The sequence below is a fragment of the Mytilus galloprovincialis genome, chromosome 1, assembly GCF_965363235.1.
Source record: "Mytilus galloprovincialis chromosome 1, xbMytGall1.hap1.1, whole genome shotgun sequence".
Classification (NCBI taxonomy): domain Eukaryota; kingdom Metazoa; phylum Mollusca; class Bivalvia; order Mytilida; family Mytilidae; genus Mytilus; species Mytilus galloprovincialis.
The window spans coordinates 126,181,060-126,207,362 of NC_134838.1; the positions used below are offsets into that span (position 1 = coordinate 126,181,060).

Sequence of the window (26,303 nt, forward strand, 5' to 3'; positions counted from 1 at the left end):
CTGAGATGACTGTATAAATCAAATTCGAGATATGTCTAAAAATGAGGCGGAGGAAGCCGTGTGATGATGTGTTATAATCGAGCAATGGTGAGCTAGGTTCTACATAAAAAGAGGCTAAATTATAGGTAGATAAATGAAACTTTCTTTCATGTCATTATAACCAGTTATCAAAGGTACCAGGATTATAATTTAATACGCCAGACGCGCGTTTCGTCTACATAAGACTCATCAGTGACGCTCAGATCAAAACAGTTAAAAAGCCAAACAAATACAAAGTTGAAGAGCATTGAGGACCCAAAATTCCAAAAAGTTGTGCCAAATACGGCTAAGGTAATCTACTCCTGGGCGTAAGAAAATCCTTAGTTTTTGAAAAATTCAAAGTTTTGTAAACAGAAAATTTATAAAAATGACCATATAATTGATATTCATGTCAACACCGAAGTGCTGACTACTGGGTTGGTGATACCCTCGGGGACGAAACGTCCACCAGCAGTGGCATCGACCCAGTGGTGTAAACAGTTATCAAAGGTACCAGGATTATAATTTAATACGCCAGACGCGCGTTTCGTCTACATAAGACTCATCAGTGACGCTCAGATCAAAACAGTTAAAAAGCCAAACAAATACAAAGTTGAAGAGCATTGAGGACCCAAAATTCCAAAAAGTTGTGCCAAATACGGCTAAGGTAATCTACTCCTGGGCGTAAGAAAATCCTTAGTTTTTGAAAAATTCAAAGTTTTGTAAACAGAAAATTTATAAAAATGACCATATAATTGATATTCATGTCAACACCGAAGTGCTGACTACTGGGTTGGTGATACCCTCGGGGACGAAACGTCCACCAGCAGTGGCATCGACCCAGTGGTGTAAACAGTTATCAAAGGTACCAGGATTATAATTTAATACGCCAGACGCGCGTTTCGTCTACATAAGACTCATCAGTGACGCTCAGATCAAAACAGTTAAAAAGCCAAACAAATACAAAGTTGAAGAGCATTGAGGACCCAAAATTCCAAAAAGTTGTGCCAAATACGGCTAAGGTAATCTACTCCTGGGCGTAAGAAAATCCTTAGTTTTTGAAAAATTCAAAGTTTTGTAAACAGAAAATTTATAAAAATGACCATATAATTGATATTCATGTCAACACCGAAGTGCTGACTACTGGGTTGGTGATACCCTCGGGGACGAAACGTCCACCAGCAGTGGCATCGACCCAGTGGTGTAAACAGTTATCAAAGGTACCAGGATTATAATTTAATACGCCAGACGCGCGTTTCGTCTACATAAGACTCATCAGTGACGCTCAGATCAAAACAGTTAAAAAGCCAAACAAATACAAAGTTGAAGAGCATTGAGGACCCAAAATTCCAAAAAGTTGTGCCAAATACGGCTAAGGTACATAAAAACAGTTTCTATCACAATAAGTAGACCAGTATGCCACAAAATTTATATAATGATATTTGAACAATTCGGGAGACCATCTGAACTGCTCTGCAAGTTGTTTCGATAGTGTACGTTTAAGATGATAACACAATGTTGACTGCTGTACCCCTATTTTTGACATTTTTACCTATTGTGTCTGTTTGTTTTGTTCACGCATCGGTGACAATAGAATGGAATTTGATGCGACTGTCATACAAGTGAGAGGTTTAGCTAGCTATAAAACCAGGTTCAATCCACCATTTTCTACATTTGAAAATGCCTGTACCAAGTCAGAAATATGACAGTTCTTGTCCATTCGCTTTTGATGCGTTTTGTTATTTGATTTTGCCATGTGATTATGGACTTTCCGAATTGATTTTCCTGTATCGTATTTTTGTGATTTAACTTTTTAAATTATCATAACAATCAAAACAATTAATACTCTCGCATATATAACATATAGTTAAATACTATAAACCAATGGACAACATTTTTTTTAATTTGTGCTTCAAGCTTCAAGGCATCACTTTAAATATGTTGTCCCGTACCTGTACAAAGACAGGAATATCCCGGATGTGTTTCCCGCCACTGTTTGGTCAATATCCCGGATGTTTTCCACGCCTCTGTTTGGTCAATAACGTTTGGTTTTGTCAATTGTTATAGACTTTTTCTATTCATTTTTGAATTTATATTTGAGTTTGGTATTTTTGTAATACATGTACTTTTATTATCTAGCCAAAAATAAACGACCCAAAGAAATGATAGTTGAACGTGTTTTCCTTGTGAATTATATTACAATCATATACGAGATGAGACACACTATTACGTTAATTTCTTAAATTGTAATCACACTATAACATCGTAAAATTGAAAATGGAAATGGAGAATGTGTCAAAGAGACCACAACCCGAACAAAGAGAAGAAAATGTCATCGTAAGTATCTTTTAATGATAGTTTTAAGCTGTTCAAAATGTTTTTTAAGGAAATCTTGATTTTACAGTTTTCCTAATGATTATTAAACTAACTATCCTTAAAATAAAAGACAAAAAAACACATATCTATAACCATAGACCAACGATATTTTTATGTCTTAATGCCGAATTTATCAAACAGACAAAGACAAGTCTTCTTTTCTATCATAAATTTAGGGATGAACACTCGTTTTTTTTGAAAATTTCTACATCATGGCATAGAATGAGAAAACGACTGCAGTTTGCGTATTGCACTAAACATGGAAATATCTGTATTGCATTGACCTCCATGATGAGTGTACGTGAATGATAATAAATGTCGTCAGTACATGGTAGTATCATATAGACATGCAACAATTAAATTGACATCAAGGAACCTTGTAAAGGATTTATATTCTAGCAGACTTTTGATATTTGTTTTAAACATGTACTGATGTTATACACATAATACATAATTATAAACCTATATACTAACCTCTCTAAACTCATGGCTGTCAGCGTTGACACGGAACAAATTGCTGATACATTCTGTATATAATACACGGCCTTACACATAAATTCTCCTAAATTCCATTGGAAAGAAAAGAAGGCTGCAAACTACAAGAAAATAATTATACAAAATGAAATTTCTTGCTCTTCAATTTTTAATATCAAGACACTATATGTAAAGGATCTAGATTCTCAGTTAAACAATTAAGTAGTTTTGATTTGAATTAGGTTATAACAACCTGAGACAAAGTTACACTTTTTGTATTTTTTAGTGAATTAAATGTAAACGTTCTATAGTATAATTCTATTGTCAGATAAAAAAATGTATAAAACTTTTCGTTTTATACAAATGTATTCCATATTTGTTAATAGTATAAAAAGATTAAATTAAAATAAATATATAACAGTAATATCATTAAATTTTTGGCTGAGACAATAAAAAAATTATAAAGGAATAGTATTTACGTACAAGAATAGTTCTTTGTTCGATTGGATTTTTTTTATAGACAAGCAAATTAGATAAATAAAGCATTCCCTATTTACAGATATAACATTTAACTATAAACAATGTAGTTGTAGAAATTTATTCCTATATTTCCATTAGAGACAAATCCATTTTTGTTTAACTTTGTAATATCCACAGATCTGTACTGTTAGATTTGCTGAAAAATGCTTATAGATTGAGTTTAACCCATGCAAACCATCAGAAATAGAGAAACAACACTATAAAAATATTTTCTTTTCGTAGATGCATAAGCCATTATAATACAAAGGGAGCGTGGAGATAGAACAGTGTAATTCTGACAAAAACTCGTAAAGTGTAAAAATCTCGTATCATAGTTGCATATGGAGATAGAATATTGATTTTGAATCTCAAATATAAAGCTATCACCGTTTTTTTTTGTTTTTTTTTTTTATCAAAAATTGGACATATAACACTAGAAAATTAACACGACGATCACTTTGCCAGGTTTGTATGAAACTCATTGTGTACTGTTAATATGTTGAATGATTAAAAGTTAGTCAAGGAAAAAGAAATTACCTGTTTTTTTTTCAACTCCTTATACGGTTAATTACTCTTTTGAGGAAGTTTACATAACCATGCGATGTTCATAAATGTTTCTCGTTTCTGTTTTTTTTTTTATGTTCGATTTGAGCCAAGGCTCCGTGTTGAAGACCTACTTTGGCCTATAATGGTTTAGTTATTCTTTATAACAATGACATGGCTCTTTGCCTATACATCCTGGCATTGTTCTATGATAATTTTTGTATTCTTATCTTTCATTTCTGCTAACATGTTTTGTCTTTATGCTTTTTTTTTTTTTTTTTTTTTTTTTTTTTTTTTTGCATATAACATGGATATGTACTTATACATCCTGTCATGGTGTTATTGTGACATGAAAAATGTCTGTTTATTAATTTATATTTAAGATAATAACACAACGTTGACTGCTGTACCCCTCTATTGACATTTATACCTGTTTGTTTTGTTCACTCATCGTTGTCTATATAATCGAATTGTACATTTAAGTTTATTTATATCAAAATGTACACCTCGCTTAGTGATATGTATATATTTTTTCGTAGATTTTTAAATGGTATTGCATATATGGCAATTAGGTTCTTTATATAGTCATTTTGTGTAGTCTCTCTTATATTTTTCAAAACAGAATAACTGCTTATACACAGCAAATTTTAAAAAAGCACACAAATGTGTATACTTAATTTTTAATTTGTTGCATATTTATGTATTTCTCTTTAGAAATGTGTATAGATAGTATATGATGGTCTTGGAATAAATATTCTAGGGGTTGACTTTAATTACATTGTAGTGTGGTTTGGGTTTTTTTTTTGTAATTGAACATTTTTTACAGTATAGTCCATTTTTAGTAATATATTTTTTTCGCTTGACACTTATACATACCGACATTGAGTTATTGTGCTATTGGCAGTTTTGAATTCTTGTCTTTCATAATTGCGTATGCATTTGGTCTATAGAGTGTCTATATACCCTATAGTTTTTCTTTGTTGAAATAGATTTTTGTTAGTTTATGAAACGATTTAGATTATATTGCAATGTTTACTGTTGTATTTCTACCTATTATGTCTCGTTTTTTTGTTGCTTACAGGTTTTTATAGTGGAATTGTATATGACTATCATATAAATGAGAGGTTTAGCTAACTATAAAACTAAGTTTAATAAATCTTTTTCATCATAAGGGAATGCCTGTACCAAGTCAGGAATATGACAGTTGTTTTAATTCGTTTGATGTGTTTAAGCTTTTGATTTTGCAATTCTATAAGGACATTCCGTTTTTCACTTGGAGTTTGAATTGCAGAATTTATTACCTGAAAGCTTCCATATTCTTGATAAATTATTTATGTTGGCTTTACACAAGATTGGCTGTTCATGTGTTTATGGAACACAAAGAACATTAATAAAAGAGACCGAGTCATATGTCTTAAAGAACGACCTTCATCAAATACTGGTTTTGTCGTATATAAGTTGTAATCTCAAACCCAAAGAGAAGATTAAATGAAATATATTTCCTTTTCTATTTCTAAAGGATTTTTTTTTTTAAGAAATGATATAGTGAATTACTGAAATATATAATACTCTAATATTTATGCTTATGTTATAAATATGACCAAAATATATATCCATGTTATTACGTCTTTCAACATTATAATCATTTTACTAAACAATAAGAATGTAGAGCGTCCGTAGCCGTTCTTTGAAACATATTTCCTCTATGGTCTATGTTATGCTGGTATGCATTAAAGTCTTATGCAACCTCAAATTAAAAAAAAAGATGCATATGTTTTTTTATAACTAAATGGATAATTTTCATTATAAAAATACGCATGGATCTGTCATTGAAATGAACTATTATCTGATTGTACATGTTATACACGTGCTCAATATCCATGCTTCTTTGTTGATTTTTTACTATAAGGTGACAATCGGTAAACTATGGCTTCAAAACACGACAAATAACTAGCTGCCATATTTTCACAACATAACAGACAGAGAGGGAAAAGAATTGACAATTATACGATCTGTTTGCGTAAAAAATGATATAATCGTGCACTGAAGACTAAGTTTATGATAAATACATACATTGGTTCAAGAATTAGATACACATTTTTTTTGTCACTCATTTTATATGACTTTAAGGAGACATGGCAAAACTAAATATTGCCCTGTTATGAACTTAAAGCAGTTTACATGGAACTTGTCAAACTATTAATACCCAATATTCAGTACTGTAACTTATGTAACATTTTAGATGTCTTCGTATCTCTCCATGGACAGTTCTCGATAATCTTTAGGAAGTTCGAAATCTAGCAAATATGTTTAAATGTAAATCAGAACAGTTATATCCATTATATATAACAATGGACACAGTTGATAGGGGTAAGATTTACGATAATATTTTCAGATCATCCACGGGATGTAAAATATCTGTTTGATCATTCGTTGCAGTTCTTAGTTCAAAGCATGACCTCATATTATTTTTTCAATACAAATGAATTACAAGTATATATCTTAAAGATGCCTGAAACGCAAAACTACACATAAACATCGGAAATTTGCAATATTGAATCAAATTCGTTCTTTACATCAAAGTGTAGTGCTGAATAATTATTTATCAAAGGTACCAGGATTATAATTTAGTACGCCAGACGCGCGTTTCGTCTATATAATACTCATCAGTGACGCACATATCATAACATTTATAAAGCCAAACAAGTACAAAGTTGAAGAGCATTGAAGATCCAAAATTTCCAAAAAAATGTGCCAAATACGGCTAAGGTAATCTATGCCTGGGATAAGAAAATCCTTAGTGTTTTGATAAATTTAAAGTTTTGTAAACAGGCAATTTATAAAAATGACCAGATTATTGATATTCATATCAACACCGAAGTATTGACTATTGAATAACATTGAGAATAAGGGATGATTTGGCAATCGTTTAAGTTTATTTATTAGACTGTTTAAAATATCCTAATCAAAGGAGTTTTTACAATTTCCCGATTTCAGTTTGTGAGAAAATTTAGAAAGCACAGGGATTGGTCGTTCTCTTTATACAAATTAAAAATAATTGTGGTCAATTTATCTCAACAAACATATACGTTAAATGGGTTCAGACAAACTTGACATATCAGGCAATAAATTTGATGACCTTGCAGTCTTTGACCTTAACGTATAAGACGGTTTTTAATTAATGAATTAAAACATACGTTTTATTACCACCTTTTAATTAATTTATATATTTGGCTATCAGTCAAATGACAGAGGGTCAGCGCTCTAGACGTATTTTTCTATTAAGTATAATCCATTTTGATAGTAAGCTTAACATTGCTAAATAATCTGATGGTCAGTGCTGCTGACAGAAAATAGCGACGTTCATTCTAGTTTATAGATTATCAATGGTTTTTTCTCCATACCTATATCATTTGGGCTGATTACAGTCACTCTACAAACATTAACGTAAAATGGGGCTATAATTTATGACTGTTTGAGTACACCATCAAGGTCTTTTAATAATTCATTCGTTTATTTATTACACAAAATTTCAGTCCTATTACTGGCCACAGGCACAATATTTTACAAATGAATGTAATGGAATCATTACATTTGTCTTCAACTTTTTGTTACCTTCATATGTTTATACGTTAACTTCATATTTCTTTTGTCTTCAGTTTAAATGATAAAAGTTTTCAGTGCACCGAAATCAACCCAAACGGTTTAACATATATCAAATAGACTCCCTCGAACAGATCTGGATCAATGTGGCCTTCATTTAGGCCAATATGTTCACTCTGATGATCTTCATCAATTACACAATTACACAAAACAAACTCAAACGTATCTTTTAAATACTTTAGTATGTTTACGTAATGTTTTTTATCTTAGGAAAAGGTTACCACTTTCTAAGTCCAGGTAAACCCTAGACAAGTTCTACTAATCTGTTGTATGTTCTTAGATGCCCTGAGTTTATTGTAGGAGATTATTTAAATTTTACAAACTTGAAGATTTCTTTTTAATCCATTAAGAGACATGACCTTTGTTTCTTTGTGACTATCAAATGACTTGATTTCAACACGAATGCAATACATCCATCTGGGATAAAAACTATAGCTCACTATGCGGTATGGGCTTTGCTCATTGTTGAAGGCCGTACGGTGACCTATAGTTGTTAATGTCTGTGTAATTTTGGTCTTTTGTGGATAGTTGTCTCATTGGCAATCATACCACATCTTCTTTTTTATACCAGTTTTCTTTATGATATGTCCCGTATTCTATTTTTTGTACTGATAACACGCAACATATTTAAGACGTTCCTCAAGCATGTTGAAACAAAACCGTTTACTTGAAATCGAACAAACTTCATGCTAGCTGCGCTTCCAGTAGGTTCTTTTCTTTATGTTTCATTTTGAACAGCTGAAGACATCACGAAAAGAAACTCTTCTTTTATCTATAAAAAAAACCGTGTTATCGTGTGGTATATGCATATTGCTCTTATCATCAACGAGCGTGTCAACGTCCTAAAAAGGCAATATAGAAAAGGAAAGTTGTTTCCATGAATTAAACAATAAGCTATGAAACGACATCTGAATAGATTCTTTCTGACTATAGAACCAACGATTTAATGGATGAACTAAATAGTTCTTTCTTAGAAATAAATCACGTTGTGACTTCGGATAACATGGGTATTCTGTGTAAAATGGTTAACATCATACTGAATTAGATATATTGGTAGTTTATCATCGTGCTTTACACTCTTCAATTATCACATTCAGCAGATTTTAGATTTCAATGATAATTTGCAATTGCTCACTAATAAACAAGTCTTTTCGCGTTTAAGATGTGACATGTAGTGTTAATAGAGAAATTGTCACAAAAACAAAACAAATATGATTCGTGTACAAACAACACACTGTAAAATTTTTTCATGCTGCAGGTAAGTATTATCTGAATAAAAAGTAGGACTTTTTTAACTGAAATTATTTGATTTTCTCAGCAAATGATTAATTGAAATGAAGTAAAAAATTGAACATATTGGTAAATTATGCTTATCACGTTTTGAAATGAGCCATGTGTAGTTTTAATACTTGAAAGTGACAAAAAATCCGGACTTCGTTCTTATTGTTCTAAGTTTGATGCATGCTTCCGCCGAGAACATGTAAGCTAGAGAAAAAATCTAACGTTTTAGTCCAGTGCAATGCAAAAATTTAATATTCATTAAAATGCACTTCAAAAGAAATACTGGACATCATAACCATATTTATATGAAACGAGAGAGGAGAAACCAAGGGCATCAAAGTCATAAGTTCAATTGAAACATACAATACTATATGGATAGAGCGGAAAAACAGAGAAAAGACAGGCAGCAAAAATCAAAACGCTACACTAAAGATTCAACAAGACGAATCCGACCAAAACACTAGGCGTGTCGAATTGAAAACAACACGTTTAATTATTTCTTGCGTCCGAAGCGCTTTTCTGGATTTACCTTCATCAGGAACGTTCAAAGCCAAACATTTGATTTCCGAAGATGCATATATACCGAAAATCGTTTACGATGTCTAAAATACCTAAAATAAATAGCCAAATTCATCTAAAACCAACTTTGTCTGAGGGAGTTGAAACCTTAGTTTCATAATAATTTCAAATTTATAAACGGACAATTTTAGTAAAGTTTGTTAAATCATGTCAGTACCGAAGCACTGACTACTGAGGTGATGATACCCTCGGAGACTGATAGTCCACCAGCAGAGGTATCGACCCAGTGATGTCAAAAATTGAAAACAACACGTTTAATAATTTCTTGCGTCCAAAGCGCTTTTCTGGATTTACCTTCATCAACTCCTACTCTATTACTGGTACCTGTCCTCTTGCTCGTACAAGTACACATTCGATGATAAGTTGAATTCAACAACCATATAAAATATTTACTATATACTACATTTGAATCGACATCTCTTGGAAAACATGAACAGTTTAATGTCGCCATCATAATCTAGCAGAAATAGTTATCAAAGGAACCAGGACTTTAATTTAATACGCTAGACGCGCGTTTCGTCTACATAAGACTCATCAGTGACGCTTAGATCAAAATCGTTATAGAGCCAAACAAGTACAAAGTTGAAGAACATTGAGGAGCCGAAATTCCAAAAGGTTGTGCAAATACGGCTAAGGTAATCTATTCCTGGGATACGAAAATCCTTATTTTTTAGAAAAATTCAAAATTTTGTAACATTAAATTTATAAAAAGGACCATATAATTGATATTCATGTAAAATTGACTACTGGGCTGGTGTCATCACCATCGGAGTAAAAATGGCAAGAGAAAAAAAAATACTACTTTTTTAAAATTATTACAAGTACCATCAGTCGCGTGGAATGAAATTGGCGATTGTTTTTGTGCTTTGAAAACAACAAAATCTTAGTAAAAAGCACTTAACATGGGTGTTTCAAATTTTAATTTGTTTGTGACTAGACAGCATCGTTCAGTGTACAGTTTGTAAATTTGACATGACTTTAGATTGTTATTGCTTGTCAATGTCCTGTTTTTCATTTGAATAGTGCCTGTAGTTGTCTCTCATCCAATTAATGTGCTTATTCTTTTGTGTAAATCGAATACGTTTTAAGTCTGACATGTCCCTACTATTCTTCGTTATTTTTTCATTCAAAAGCAGGTGTCGCCTCGTTTATAAAAGTAGTATTAATAGTCAACAGATGATGAGTCAAACTCGTCAAACGGAATCATCTCTTACAGAACCATTCCAACATTTCTATATAGGGAAATAATTATCACTATGAATTAGCTGATTGCTGGAATTGACATCAAAAGTTAATGGTTTTTATTTCATTTCTGAGAAAAGACATATTACATGTAACACTGTTAAGAATAACGACAATAATTAAGCTAGCTGAACTGAATACAACTTAAGACTTTAATTTAAGATGGATAAAATAGTGCATGCTGACTTTCAGCTTCAACATTTACTCAATGAGGTCTTTTTGAATTAAAGCTATCGTAAATTGCCATATTTCCTATATAAATTAAGAATGTATTGGACAAAAAAGGCAATCGGAAGAATACATTTGGATAGAAACTTTTACAGTTATAATGAATAGCTCGCAATACTATGGAAGCGCATCTTTTGTTTAGTCATTTTATAAAATTTACTGTTTGCAAAAGTATAAATTATTCTAAATAATAGGGATGTTCTGGTATCTAACAGAAAACCCTGTCCGTTTTTGGTACAACTTTTTTGAACTTTTGGTCCTCGATGCTGTTCAACTTTGTACTTGTTTCGGCTTTCAAACTTTTGTATCTGGGCGTCACTAGTAAGTCTTGTGTGGACGCAATGCACGTCTGGCGTATTAAAAAATTTCAAACTTGTTGCCTTTTGTTAGCTGTTATTCGTGTGTTTCTTTGTCAATTGTGTTCTCCTATTTATTTATATTGTAGTCCTGTAATGTCTTGTTGTCATTTTAATGTTATATTTTACATGGCCATAAAAGAGGGAGGTTTGGCATGCCACAAAACCAGGTTCAAACCACCATTTTTTCCTTTAAAAATGTCCTGTTCCAAGTCAGGAATATGGCCATTGTTATATTATAGTTCGTTTCTGTGTGTGTTACATTTTAACTTTGTGTTTCCGTTGTGTCGTTTGTTTTCTCTTATTTTTTAGTATGAATTCATATTACTATAAGACGTGTCACGGTACTTATCTATCCCAAATTCATGTATTTTGTTTTGATGTTATATTTGTTATTCTCATAGGATTTTGTCTAATGCTTAGTCCGTTTCTCTCTGTGTGTGTGTGTGTGTGTGTGTGTGTGTGTGTGTGTGTGTGTGTGTGTGTGTGTGTGTGTGTGTGTGTGTGTGTGTGTGTGTGTGTGTGTGTTACATTTTAATGTTGTGTCGTTGTTCTCCTTTTATATTTAATGCGTTTCCCTAAGTTTTAGTTTGTTCCCCCGATTTTGTTTTTTGACCATGTATTTGTGAGTTTTGAACAGCAGTATACTTTTGTTGCCTTTATATATGGTACACCCCTTGTAAAGTTATTTTGTTGCAAATAAGTCGTAATTATTACTAGTAGTTAACTTGTGTGTTATAAGCTGGAATCAAATCATCATGTGGATTCAACTTGTCGGAATGATCAAGAAAAAATTGCATTACAATGTCGACTTGCTAATATAAATGTAATGCCATAATAATACGAAGTCGACATGTTGAATTTAACTTGTTAATCAATTAAGTCGACAACTTGTTAATTTGATGATCAGGTTAAACCACGTGACCATTTTGGAAAAACATAAGTCTATTTTTAAATCGATTTCCACATATCGTTTGTTTAATGTGCTTCGGATGGGTGTCGATATCCATTGAGTTCAAGTTCCAATCAAAGTTCGAGTTGTTGTTCAGAGTTATTGGGTATGAAAAGCGGTAACGGCAGTCAAATATCGCAAAAGATAAAAATATTTCAGACATAAGGGGAATACTCCACACAAACTTTGTCCGGCTGTTTATTTTCCTTAGTTCTCAGTTGGAATCAGTATTATAATGAACTTGTAAAGGATTCAGCGGAACCATGTGTCTCGCATGAGATTGCTGCTGTCGATGTAAAATTGTAATGTTGACAGTAAACAGTCTGTTTTTTTGTAACATACAAAATTTTAAAAAATTGTGGTCTTTTTTTTCTGTAGTTGCTCTGTCTTGTCCTGTACAAGTTTTATAACAATTCATGGAGATTTACAAATTTATCAGTAGAAAACAGTTTTACTTTTTGCAAATATTGTCTTTCCAAGTATCTATGTAGAATCGCAGTGAATTATATACAAAGGAAGCGTACGGGGAGGGATCCGTTAGCGAAATAAAAATAAGAAAATGAGCAAAACCTTTAACGCATAGTTAGTTATAAAAGAATCCGGAATGACATGAAAACAACCCAGCAAGATACATAACGATCTAAATGACGAAGACGCCGACGCCACTACTAAATAAAGTAAGACGATGTCATGTGATTGCCGATGAGACAACCAGCCACCAGAGTTTAAATGAAGAATATGTAAGGAATCAAAGCAGCCTTACAGCCTTCAACTAAACGTATAGTCGGCTATAAAAGGCCCCCACGTGGAAATGTGAAACAATGCAAACGAGAAATGAAACGGCCTGATTTGTAAGAAAACAATATACGGAACAAATATGAAACACATGAACGAACGACACCCATTAAACTACAGGCTCTTGACTTGGGACATGGATATGAAGAATGTGGCGGATTTAAACATGTGTGTGAGCGCTCAACCCAAAACTTAACATGAAACTGCCGTTTAACAGCACAACACAAACTATAAACAACAGTTGCAGCTGGCTAACTCACTAGATTGGTATTACTGGGGATACAAACTCATCAAAATTCGGCGCAGATCTCCATGCTCATGAAGAGTTAGCTGATTCTGCTCAACGTGAATCATCTGTCGTGTTATTCGTAAAATTATAAACCTAGTGATTTGGTCTGATGCGGTAGGTCATCGTCGAGGAAAAGAAGACGGCTTTGTGATCATGACAATTTGAATATATATTATCCGTCGTTTCTCTGTTACTCGATTTTAAAAAAGGATGTTCGCTCCTGTTGCTTTTGATTTTTTTGTCAAATATACGGACTTCTCTAGTTTTATCCATGTACTTTTATTAAAAAGCAATCCTCGCTAACTTCATAATTTTGTTATATTTAGTTATAAAAGCCATCTTTTCATTGTTTTTGAATGAAAATAGATGCAAAAGATATGTATAAAAAATTTAGAGAGAACTTTTTCCCGCCAAATTTCCAATAGCTTATATCTCATAAACAACCATGCGTACCCTTCAATTTTTCTACTTTTTCACTTTCTTGTTTGATATACTTTCATTTCTCAACATTCTGTATAAAAGCTTTTTTTTTTAAACCAAGTAGCAAACATTCTTTTAAAAATATCATTTGATATGTGTCCAGCCTGCGACATTGATGCAAACCTTTATTCTGTCGTCGGTAATGGCGTCGACGTCCTCTTTATTTAGATCCTGATGTTTCTCGTCTTTTTTTTTGTTTTTTGTTTTTTGCATTTGTCATTTCGTTATCTTTCAAAGCTTACTTTGTGGTAGGCATTTTGCTCATTGTTGAAGACCACACAGTGACATATACTTGTATACTTCTCCGTTATTTGATATGTTGTGGGGAGATGTCTTATTAGCTATCACACCACATCTCTTTATGTTTATATATGGGGGTTTTTTTTTTTTGCAGTTAATAAACCTGTCCTGATAAATTTATAATTCTCCATGATATGTTACAAAACTTGTATAGGAGTTAATCCTTTGGATCAAGATAAAGCATCTATAGAATTTTTTTTTAAAATGATGTATGTTATAGAAAAATGAACTGTTTACATTCAACATTACAATTTAACACTGACAGCCACAATCTCAGACGACACAGAGGTTCTGTGGAATCCTTCAAAAAATCATTATAGTACTGATTCCATTTGAGAACTAAGGAAAAATAACGGTCGGACTAAGTGGTTTGGGTATATCCCTATTATGTCTGAAATATTGTTATTTTTTAATACTTTATCGTGATATTTGCCTGCCGTTACCCCTATTCATACCCAATAACTCTGAACAACAACTCGAACTTTGATTTGAACTTAACCTAAGTGGATTGTGACACTCATTCGAAGAAATTAAACAAACGATATATGGAAATCGATTTAAAGATAGACCTATGGTTTCCAAAGTGGTCACGTGGTTTTACCTCATCATCAAATTAACTAGTTGTCGACTTTATCAATTAACAAGTTGAATTCAACGTGTCGACTTCGTATAACTATGTTATTACATTTATATTAGCAAGTCGACATTGTAATGCAAGTTTTTCTTCATCATTCCGACAAGTTTACTCCACACGATGATATGATTTCAGCTTATAACACACAAGTTAATTAATAATTCCGACTTATTTACAACAAAAAAACTTCACAATGGGTGTACCATATGCGCTTCAATACAATACATATGAAATAAAGACATTTTTATATACGTTATATCGGACCTAATTATATTTGTAACATCTGTATCTGTAATATTAGTGGAAGATATTAGCAAGCAAAATCAAGGGAATTGTGCAAATGATGATACAAGCTTGAAAATTAGCACGAAGCATCATTATTATATACATTTTGAGAAAAAACTGCTGGCCATAAGAAAATTAAATTTTTTCAAGATGGCCACCACCTTTTCTAAAATGGCTGTTTTTTCAAAATTGAAATACTTATTATTCTGGAGAACGTTTTCTTTGACCTTCTTTAAGTAAAAAAATATTATCAGGTTTTGTGGATACCTTCTTAACATGTCACGAATATACTAAAAATGAATATTTGACATGTTATGGGTTTGCGTATGCGTGAAAATGTTACAAAATTCACACACAAACATTTGAAAATTTATTTCATGCATAGCGCTTTTGAGTTTTTAATGATGTTATGAATTTGTCTGATGACGTTTTTTTAAGATTATGTTACACATGCGTTTAACAATTTTCCGCATGCGCAAACTATTCATAAATAAAGAACGAATTACACGCACTACAGGGGTACAATGATGGAAATCGTAGTTCTTCTAACCGATGAGGATTTGAATTTCTTATACATATCTTGGTCGTCATTCATTCTTCTAAGCATATAGGCTCTTCTGTTTGAATATAAAGTGTTACTTCTTTAACGCCACTGTTTGAAAACACGCACTTTCAGTTGCAATGATCAAGCATTCGATGGATAAGTTGAAAAATGTGGTTAAGTTTCTAAATATCGGGCAAACATCAATTATAGCTGCAGATAAACCTTTTGGTATTGGCTAAGCAATTTCAGTTGGAATGGCAAGATTTGTACGAAGAACATAAGTTTATTGTCATGTTTGGTGGATTTTCCATGGCTTGTTTTAAAATTCTGAGTGATGTATTGCGTAATAGTTGATGGCCCTCACTGAAGCCGATAATGCAACACCAAGAATAGCAGATGCCTTTCAAGTATGTTCAAATGTAAATAGGAATGAACACGCGCATCAGATAACTGCATATGGTTTGCTTGAATTGATAATGCTAGTCGCTATGAAAGCGTAAACACAGAAACTATAGTTCATGGCTCTGTGACGTTGAAGTATGTGATCAACGGGTGTAAGGAAAGAGAGTCATATCGACCACAGTTTAATTTCTGGCGTTCAATTATGAATTACGTACTTCATGTGCCTCCAGTAGTACGCTTATATCACGAGTCAGATATCGTACTTTACAAACAGTCCATATCAAGCATGATACCAATCTTGGTCTTGACCGTGTAAATTATGCGAGATATGGATTCCCTTAACAAATATCACCCACAGGTTGCAATGAAATTTGTAAATGGTAATTTAAACTGTACATAAGACCAGCAAGTTGATATCTTATATCAAAAATGATCAGTCACAAACTCAGAATAATGAGTCATGAACGGCGATGTTGGTACCATACGTTTAATCAAAGATCCTTTCGAGACGATGGATGGTAGCTGGAGCAGTAGTCAGTAGACTGGTAGATGAATTTGAAAGATTTATTGGTTTGAGTCATTCTACAACAGATAAACGATGGCATTAAGACTCCACGAAAATACAAACGGATTCGAAAAACTTTAAAGGCTTTCTAAAGTGATGAACGAGTTTGGAAATCGAAGAAGAGTCGTCAGATTTGTACAAAATGTACTATTTTAAGGAAGTTGTTGATTCAGAAGTTGGTATGATAATTTTATGTATATATACTCCAAGATATTGGGTCCAAACAGTACAATCTTTCGAAGCAACTATGAAACGAAGAAAATCTGCTTTTTTAACCAGATGAAAAAGAACGTTTCCATATAAAAGCCGTAAAATGAAACTGGAAACTTCTTTGTCAAAAAAGAAAGCTAGATAACCTGAACAGTGATTGGGATCTCTTTTCTAGACTTTTCATTTCTTCTTTAACCACGGAAACCAAACTGCCCCTCCGTCTTTGTGTCAGGATGAGGTATTAAATCGCAGCAAATGGGTATACTTGAAACATTCTGCGATTTGCCATCAACTGATCAAAATTCTGACGCATTTATCGTTGGTGTGGCAGCAATGGATCATTTATTGACAACACTTGGGGCAAATATATTAGATGATTATGCAAATGATATCCTATTGCCTTACATAAAATCTTCCTTCGATAAGTATCCAAGAGTAGACATCGATTTGATGTTTACTAAATTAATTATTTAAAGGCTGGGACGAAAACAAAAGGCAAAGTACTGGTGGTAGACGGAAAGTTGTTGGTTCTGGTAGAACGCCAAGGGTTTGGAGTAGTTTTCTTTGTGAAGATGACAACAAAACGAAATTGTTCAAGTTTCTTGCCGTCAGAATCGCTTCTTAAGAGACTAATGAAAATGTGTATGCTACTCAAGGTGAAAATATTCTTTGCAATTTCAATACGGATACCTCCAAGCTATCCCCTTGTAACCATAAAAAAAGCAGACACACGAATGATTGTCCATGATAAGCATGCTGCTGAAAATGGTTGTAAAAAGCAGTTTTAAGTAGTACTGACATAGACGTAGTAGTATTAGGAATTGCAGTACTCGCAATGTTAAGTGTGGACAAATTGTGGATAGGTTTTTGAAGGAATAAAGACTTTCGATGGCTTCCTGTACATGTCATATCAAATGCGTTTGGTCCTCGTGTAGCAGCTTTTCCTTCATCCATGCATTTAGTGGGTGTGACACTGTGTCGGCACTTCATCGAAAAGTGAAGAGGTTAGCTTGGCAGACATTGGAAGTATTCTCAGATGTAACGGACGTTTTTGCCCGATTTTGTATGAAGACACAGACATGGACATCATATAAGTAGTTGTTTGCATCATGCACGGAAACATCACCGTTTGCTGTTAAGGAGGCACTATTAAAATTGTTTGCAAGGAAGCAGCGGCCTTATAATGCTATTCCGCCTACCACAAAATCATCATTATTAACTGTGGTAGGCGGAATAACATCATAAGGCCGCTGCTTCCTTGCATACGATTTTAATCTGCTGGGGCACATCAAAAGAGAAGCATAACAAGGTGGATATGTTTCAGTTCGTCCAGATTTATGACAGGTTCATATACCAAGTCATGAACACAGGAGTTGGGTAAAAAAACCCAATGTCAATTGGAAACCAAAATGGACTTTTTTGGTTGCCGCTGATTCTCGTGTCATGATTTTTTAAAATGCAGATGCAATAAATTCAGCTGTGTTGGTAACTGTAAATGCTACCGTGCTACCCTTTCGTGTACACGTTGGTGTATTGGCAACTGTCAGATAATAATAAGCTAATCAACATGTCTTTCTAAACAAACTATATATGCATTTGAACTTAACAAAGTCAGTGATATCTCTTTTTTTCTAAAATTGATAGAAATGATAGAATTGACATTTCCAACGTTTTGCCGCTATTTTGGAACCGGAAGTCACTTTTTTATTCATAAAGGTATTGTGTTTTCGTACTGTAGGAACTGTAATTTAAGTTTTATCAAAACTTACATTGGATTATACCTATTACACATCTTTCACAAGATTTACGAAATGTGACCAATTGGATATGACGTCATTTTCAAAATGAGCGTTGGCCATCTTGAAAAAATGAATTTTTTTTTGGCCAGCAGCTGATTTTTTTTTAATATCATTAAAACCACCCATATACTAAATTTCATGCTTGTATCACGATTTGCACAATTATGTCCATAATATCTCCCACTATATACGTTAAATATACATTTAAATAATGGCTATGAATTATTTGATAGTTGACACTTATATTACAACTAGCCAAACATCAACAACTTGATTCAGTTAAGACATAAAATAAGATGGAAAGAATATGAAGATACACATCATCGATGGCATTTTCCGAAAAATAAGATAAACGACAATTTCAGGAAAATTTAAAAGAATTTAAGACTTAAAAATATGGTGTATATCTATCGACTCCTTCATCTTTTCTAATATTGAACTTGTTTGTTGCACATTCCAATTTAGTACATGAAAAAAGTTTTATTGATATGATCCAACGTAGACATATTTCCCAATTTAATGTACGAAGTTAAAAAGAAATTCTGATTTTTGTCCCTCTTGTGAAAATTACCATTAGATTTGTATCGCTTTATGTTAGAACTTGTACCTTACATCTAATCATTTCATCTAAATGCAGAAAGGAAACAAGAAATTTTAGCAACAAGTGGACCCTTTTCTTACTGAGTAAAATTATACTAAACAAACCTATAACTGTAGAAATACTTTATATTGGTTTACTTTGAATGTTGAATGTATTATTTTGGTTAATAAACACTGAAATAATATTGTTGAAAAATTTGTCAAAATAAGGGCAATGCGAAGCATTTATCGTAATCGGTCATATAAAGTATTGAAATACCTTGATAATATATTGAGATAATATTGATACAGACATTGCATACCGGCTTTGGCAAGTTGTATCATACAAGAAACTCTATGTTCACCACACATTGAATAATTTGTCTGTACATCCACACAAATCTAGACAAATTGGTTTTTCCCTATTGTATCAGTATTTGCCATTCGTACCTGTAGTTGCAGGCCAAGAAAACAGTTTCTGAGATTTTCTATTATATATCTTATTTGTAGTGTTGTAACTATATGTTACCCAGAAAAGGTTTAAATCTTCTCGTTATTCAAACTATTTCTAAATAACAGTCATAAAATAGGAAATTGAAATAAACAAGACTAAAGCGACAGGTTTTATTTACTGTGACGTTATCGTCATTCAAAACAACAACAAAAAACAAAAAGTTCAGCCCAGTGCAGCATATATTCATCAATGAAAAATTCAAAAGAAGAAGAAATAGTACCAAAGATTAGTTACAACATCTCAATTATCATTGCACACATTCCATATTACCATGCAGATAGTATTTTCCAATTTCTTATTTGACAGAATAATTAATTAAATCGAAATAAATGAAATAAATTACTTTTACTGACCAATGGGAGTGATTGAAGATTTAAATGTATAGCAATCCAATTTCTAGAAACAATCAATTCCTTATACATTTTGTTATTACTTAATATGGGTGTCAGTTTATCAGCACCAACTGCTACGCGTATAGATGATCAATTAATATTTTAAGCAAATCCAATTAAATTCTAGAATATGTAATAAAACCCCCCATTAACCTTTTGAACAAAGAAAGATCGATGGCATCGTAACTGTAGATCGTGCTTCTCTTACACAAATATGATATTAATACTACAGCAAATATTAGCTTTAAGGGAATAAATTCATAATTAAAAGATGAAGCATTTTGGTTCTTTGATATATCTTGAGAAAGTAAAAGCATTGATAACTTCAAACAGTTTTTTTTTTCTTATGATTTATATATTATATATTATAGATTTGTGTATTTTCTTTTCTATAAAATTCCAGTAATACCCACGTTTGCAAAATTTCATGCAAGTTAGCAGTTGAATTAAACTCTACGTAAAACTGGAATGAATAATTGCCAATGAGAAACCACTTGTATCAGGGGACTAAACTTTAGATGTGATGAATTAAATCTAAGCAATTTGTTTCAGCTCTGACACCTCTCAAAGCAAACAGCCAGAATTATATAATCATTTTTTTTTTTAATTTTAGTGAAATAGAAGAATTATCATAACTTTAAAATACAGGATATATTTCCCAACTCATATGATATATATCATATCTACTCTTTTTCTATGTTTTGTTGAAGATTTGATAATGCTAAATATTTGATATAAATCATGGTGATGTCTTCGAGAGTTGGTTTGAAATAGGAAATTCTTCAACTAGTCAATGATAGTTGATTTAATAAGCTTTTGTTTGATATGTAAAACTACTCTATTCAAATGCTTTTGACTTTGGATGAACTCTCTATGTCCAGATTGAACTCATTTATCACTCTTTCTATTATTTGACACAGTATTGAAAATGTACAAATCGAATGTTTTTTTGTAACGATCTGATTATTGAACATACAGATCAGACGCTATGCATAACAGTTATTTGAGGGAATGAGTATATTTATGTTAACTTAAAACACTTTACACATGATAATATTTACTGACAGAAACTGACAATTTGTCAGCACAACATGTATATAATATTTATGTGACACATATTGGAAAGAAACGGGGTATCCAGTAAACAATTTAATAAATGTTTCCCTCAGTTTTAATTTGTAAAAGAGGGACGAAAGATACCAAAAGGGACAGTCAAACTCATAAATCGAAAACAAACTGACAACGCCTGGCCAAAAACAAAAGAAGACAAACAGACAAATAATAAAACACATGACACAACATAGAAACTAAAGAATAAGCAACACGAACCCAACAAGAACTAGGGGTGATATACGGTGCTCCGGAAGCTTAACAGATCCTGCTCCACATGTGGTATCCGTCGTGTTGCTTATGTTATAACAAATCCGGTAAATAGTCTCATTCGGTAGGTCACATACATGAAAGGGAAGGAGATTGTAGTTACGACGTAAGGAACATATCCGATATCATTTATGAAACGGTTATTCCATAACGTTCAACAAACTCGTAATGGCGTCCGTAAAATTTACAAAGAGATGAGTTCAACTTCACCATTTGGAACTCTTGGTTTAATAGCTTCCTTGTGAGCAGCAATCCTTTATCAAGACAATCATGATAAGAAATGCAAGTACTGGAATATCGTATCAATTGGGAGATATATACCCCGTATACAGGTGCTGCTGCAATGTTGCTATCTAAAAATGAAAAGTTCACAATTGGAAAGCTGAAATCATCTCTTTTGTCGAAAAGTTTTGTTTTTAACCGACCCTCATTGTCAATTTCTAGATGTAAGTCAAGATATGAGGCCGATTTAACTGTATCTGTTGTATCCTTTATCTCTAGTTCGATGGGATAGATGCGTTCAACATAGTTACCAAATTTTGAATTATTTAGTGAAAGTTCGTCATATATATAGCGGAAAGTAGAGTTAAAAGATATTGCTTACTTCTTATTGTACTTCCTAAGAAGTTTCTGTATGAAATCAGCCTCATAATAATAAAGAAACAAGTCGGCAAAAAGAGGGGCAAAATTGGTTCCCATTAGAATGCCGACAGTCTGTTGGATAACACGTCCTCCGAACGTAACAAATATGTTGTCAATCAAAAAATCAAGCATCTTGATAATGTCAGTTTCAGATGATATTTTGTTTGAATCACAGTGATCCTTTACAAAGTAGGATTTACCCCTCCCTAAGACAAGATACTTGTATCTACGTTGGCCATTCTTTTTTATGAAACAAAGCAATACCAACTCTTTCAATTTGTCTTTTAGTTTGCAATGTGAAATACTTGTGTAAAGTGTAGAAAAGATAAAAGTTTTAATACTAGTGCAAGATGAAAGAGAGTTGGATTGTATGTACTTTAAAGGATCTTTGGAATTTTAAAGTACCCACATCTGATTCACGCCACCCCTAGAATAGGCAGTTTTACGATATCTTTGAAGCCCGTCTTTGATTGCTGATAAAATAGATGTTAAAAAGTTAGAAAGATGTTTAGTGGAGCACTTGGAAGACCCACCAATATACCGTTGTGTGTAAGGAAACTTATGTAGTTAAGGTATCCATTACAGTGATGGAAGATCTAGTTCTTCAACTTTGGTTGAAGTTCCAAAGGAACATGGATTTCCTCTTTGGTGAGTGTCGTGAGGGTATATGTTGAGTTTCCAAGTGAAATGTCTATACCTAATTCGTTTATTAAACAGTTTACACACAAAACGATGTAACCCGGATTTGTTTTTTTCTCAATCGATTTATGAGTTTCAAACAGCAGTATACTACTGTTGCCTTTATTTGTGTAGACATAATTGGAATGTGATGTATACTGTTCAGCTGTCGAACAAGATAAAACACACATAAATATATTGATATAATAAATGAAAAAAAGGGGAGATATTCATGCATTTATAACGACGTATCATTTAACACAAGACACGCACATTTCTGCTTTATCACTTTGTTTGTACAAGGCCTTCGTATTATGACCATCAAGGAATAAAATCAAGGCTACATTATATATTGAATTATGCAATTATAAGTTCATTAATCATCTTCTTGGAAGATTTGAGAACGACGCAAACACGACTTGATTGACCTTGACTATAGGTGATAGAATTTGGAAATATCTACCAAACAGACGCAATAATGTCAATTTGATGGTACATTTTAGTTTCATCCAACTATCTATATAAACATAGTGGTAATGTGTGCACCGCTAGTAAACACGTTATGTTCACATTAAATATATAATTGGTGGGTTTATTGGCATGAAATTTACTGTTTATAAAATGTTGTATTACTCAAAATGCTTATACTTTTTTTCAACAGGAATAGACTTCATAAGTCGTATTTGACAATTTGTTTTCTGGATTTTCGAGTTTTTATGTTCATCATTTTTGTATTTGAATGAATGCCACTACTGAATCTGGTGTAAACGAAATCCGGTTGTGGCGTTTCACATTATAAGCCTGATATCTGTGTTGAGTTACTCACTCTTTTGGGTTTTTTTTTTTCTTTCCTTCAAATATCCACATATAAAGATACGCCAACGATTTTTCAGCTGTCATCTCACGTCGATGCATGGATAGATGTTAATTATAAATTTGCAAAATGAAAATTCAATTAAACTCTTTTATAAAGTTCAAGATAATTACATCAGTATTGTAATAGCTGCTTTTTTAAAACTAATTTCAGTGCTTTGAAGGTTTGACGATGTGCACATTTTTATCAAAAAATAAAATTTTCTTTAGATGAAAAAGACATTGTTTTAAACAAATATTGATAAAAGAAACACGATTTCTTGACTGTAAAAAATAAAGCTTTTCATTATAATACTTATAGTATAGTTTTGTCATTTTTCCGAGAAAAAAAAATGTCAATTTTATTACATTAGCACATCTTCTTATGGGGCACCTACCATTTTAGTTCTATAAAAGGATGCTATGTCGGACGGCGTTCGGATCTTTTTGAAATATTGAATGCATTTAGAAATAGATGAATTTTACCTTATTGTCATCAAATGATCCCAATGATAATCAAATAAATAACCGCGTATCTAAACAGGAAGTAACTTCAGGTTGTCCTATTTTAGTGTCTTTTTTCTATTTGTTGTATATAACAATAAGGTGGGGTACAATAATGTGGTCAACCTATTCATATCATATAACAGCCATTAAAACTTTGACATTCAAAGCAGAAATATAACCCAAAATAACACAACAGAAATGAAAATATAGTGTTGGTTTGAAACAATTTATAAACCAATAACGAATCTCCGACGATAAGTTTAACGATGTATATTTTCACATGTTCATCATAAATTGAAGTTTTCTCTAGCATAAGAATACAATGTTCTTATTTTTATATATTATAGTGAATGCCTAATACACCCTGTATCCCCCTTTAACGTAATATGACGTTCCATTGCGCACTAATTATCGATGCCAATTGATTAGACACAACGACTCCTAAGGTTTCGATGTTATTTTTCTAGATTATATTGTTGTGAAGCTTGCTGCTGAATAAATAATCCTAAACGTCAAATTAATGTTAACTTCTGTCATAACATACTGTTAAAACTAAGTTATCAAAATTAATTTCTACAACAAGATTAGTTCTGACAGGAAAAGCATGGGTAATGAAAGAAAAAAATATAATTAAAGATTAAACTCCTGGTCGTATTGAATCACAACTGTCTTATTATCCGACTCTCATTTCCTACTTAGAGACAACAAATAATTTTACTAAGAATAAGTTTTCTGTAACAAATCTACATATAGATAAAGAATTTTGTAACATAATTTCTTTGTTTAATTGCATTCATCAATGATTTAAAAAAGATAGAGAGCTACATATTCCATTTTATTGCTGTTAATCAAATTAACGTTCTTATATCTTTAGCAGCAAGAACTTCAAGCTTGATATACTTACAAATATAGTTAAATGGTTATTTCCTTTGTTATGCTAATAAATGTTATTCTTTGTTTATGATTTGTTAAGCATTACATATATTGTTATTTTTTTTACCATAACATACATGTCCTGTTATCCAATGCAATTGCGGAAACAGTCTCTATAAATTACAAGTTTTAATGATGCTTTTTTTCTTAATGATAACATATTTCTTATGTTTGGAAGATGTGATTTTCACCAAACAATCTGCATTCCCATGGGAACCAACTATGTCGATTTCCTGTCGACTTGTTCCTTCATTTATATGAGGTTGACTTTATATAGAGTATTTTAAGGAATAAAGAAAAGAAGTTAGAAGACTGTATCTTTAACTTTACGTTCCGCTATTACGATAATGTTCTCTCACTACAGAACTTAAAATTTGGTAATTATGTTGAACATTGTCTCTTCTATCGATTTTGATATAAAGCTACTAAATATACAGTTGAGTCTGCCTCATAATCTGACTTTCATCTATAACCTTACAATAAGGGCCGGTTGGAACTAAACGTTACGACAAATGAGATGATTGCAGATTCCCAGTTGCGATTTTTTTATATCTATGTAGCACCTTTCCAGCAGGGTCTGTCTGTATATTGTGTTTCTGTATCCCATTTGAAACGATATGCAAGTGCATGTATTTCCTATCATGATTTCCTTTATAGATAGTTTAGTTTAACCATATTTGTTTATAGTGGATTGGGAAACAAGTTATTGCAACTTACATTAATCCCTTTCCACTTCGCGGGTGCGAATGCTGCCTTGTAGCCTTCGAAATCTAAAAGGTTGTCTTTTACGTGCAAGAGATATGGCTCTCTCTTAATACGGGTCAGCCATTCATCATTCCTTTCCGACGGACTTTCATCGATTCTCAAGACCATACCCGCAAATGGTGTCTCTCTCCCTGAAATTTTCTTACCAAAACGGGAACCGAACCAGGAACCTTTGTGTTAGTAGTCCGATGCGCTACCAACTACACGACGGCTCTTAGAAGAGAGTTGCTGCTCAGAAGAAAGCTATTTAATCAGAGTTCAAAATGATGAAGTTGAGTTCGTTCATTTCTTCTTAAATTTTACAGACGCCGTCATGAGTTGGTTGATTATTTTTTAATATGTGTTTCACAGATGACGGATATTTTACAATAATTATTGCAGAAGCCACAATTGTCTGTTTTCCGCAAATTTACCGAATTACACTTATCATCGGGTTTGTACTTGAATAAGTAAAACATATGGAGAAGGATAAGTTGCACATGAGACCACTCCAGGTTTTAGATGTTTGTTTTGCTCAGTCCTTAGTT

General features: G+C 32.5%; 1 protein-coding gene across 1 annotated transcript in view; it reads right to left on the reverse strand.

Annotated features, from left to right (window-relative positions):
• LOC143057906 (QRFP-like peptide receptor) overlaps positions 1-26,303 on the reverse strand; it is a 42,060-nt gene that overhangs the window by 13,303 nt on the left and 2,454 nt on the right. The window contains exon 2 of the mRNA XM_076231368.1: positions 2,869-2,990. Within this exon, the coding sequence (XP_076087483.1) occupies positions 2,869-2,990 (122 nt within the window). The remainder of the gene's footprint in view (positions 1-2,868; positions 2,991-26,303) is intronic.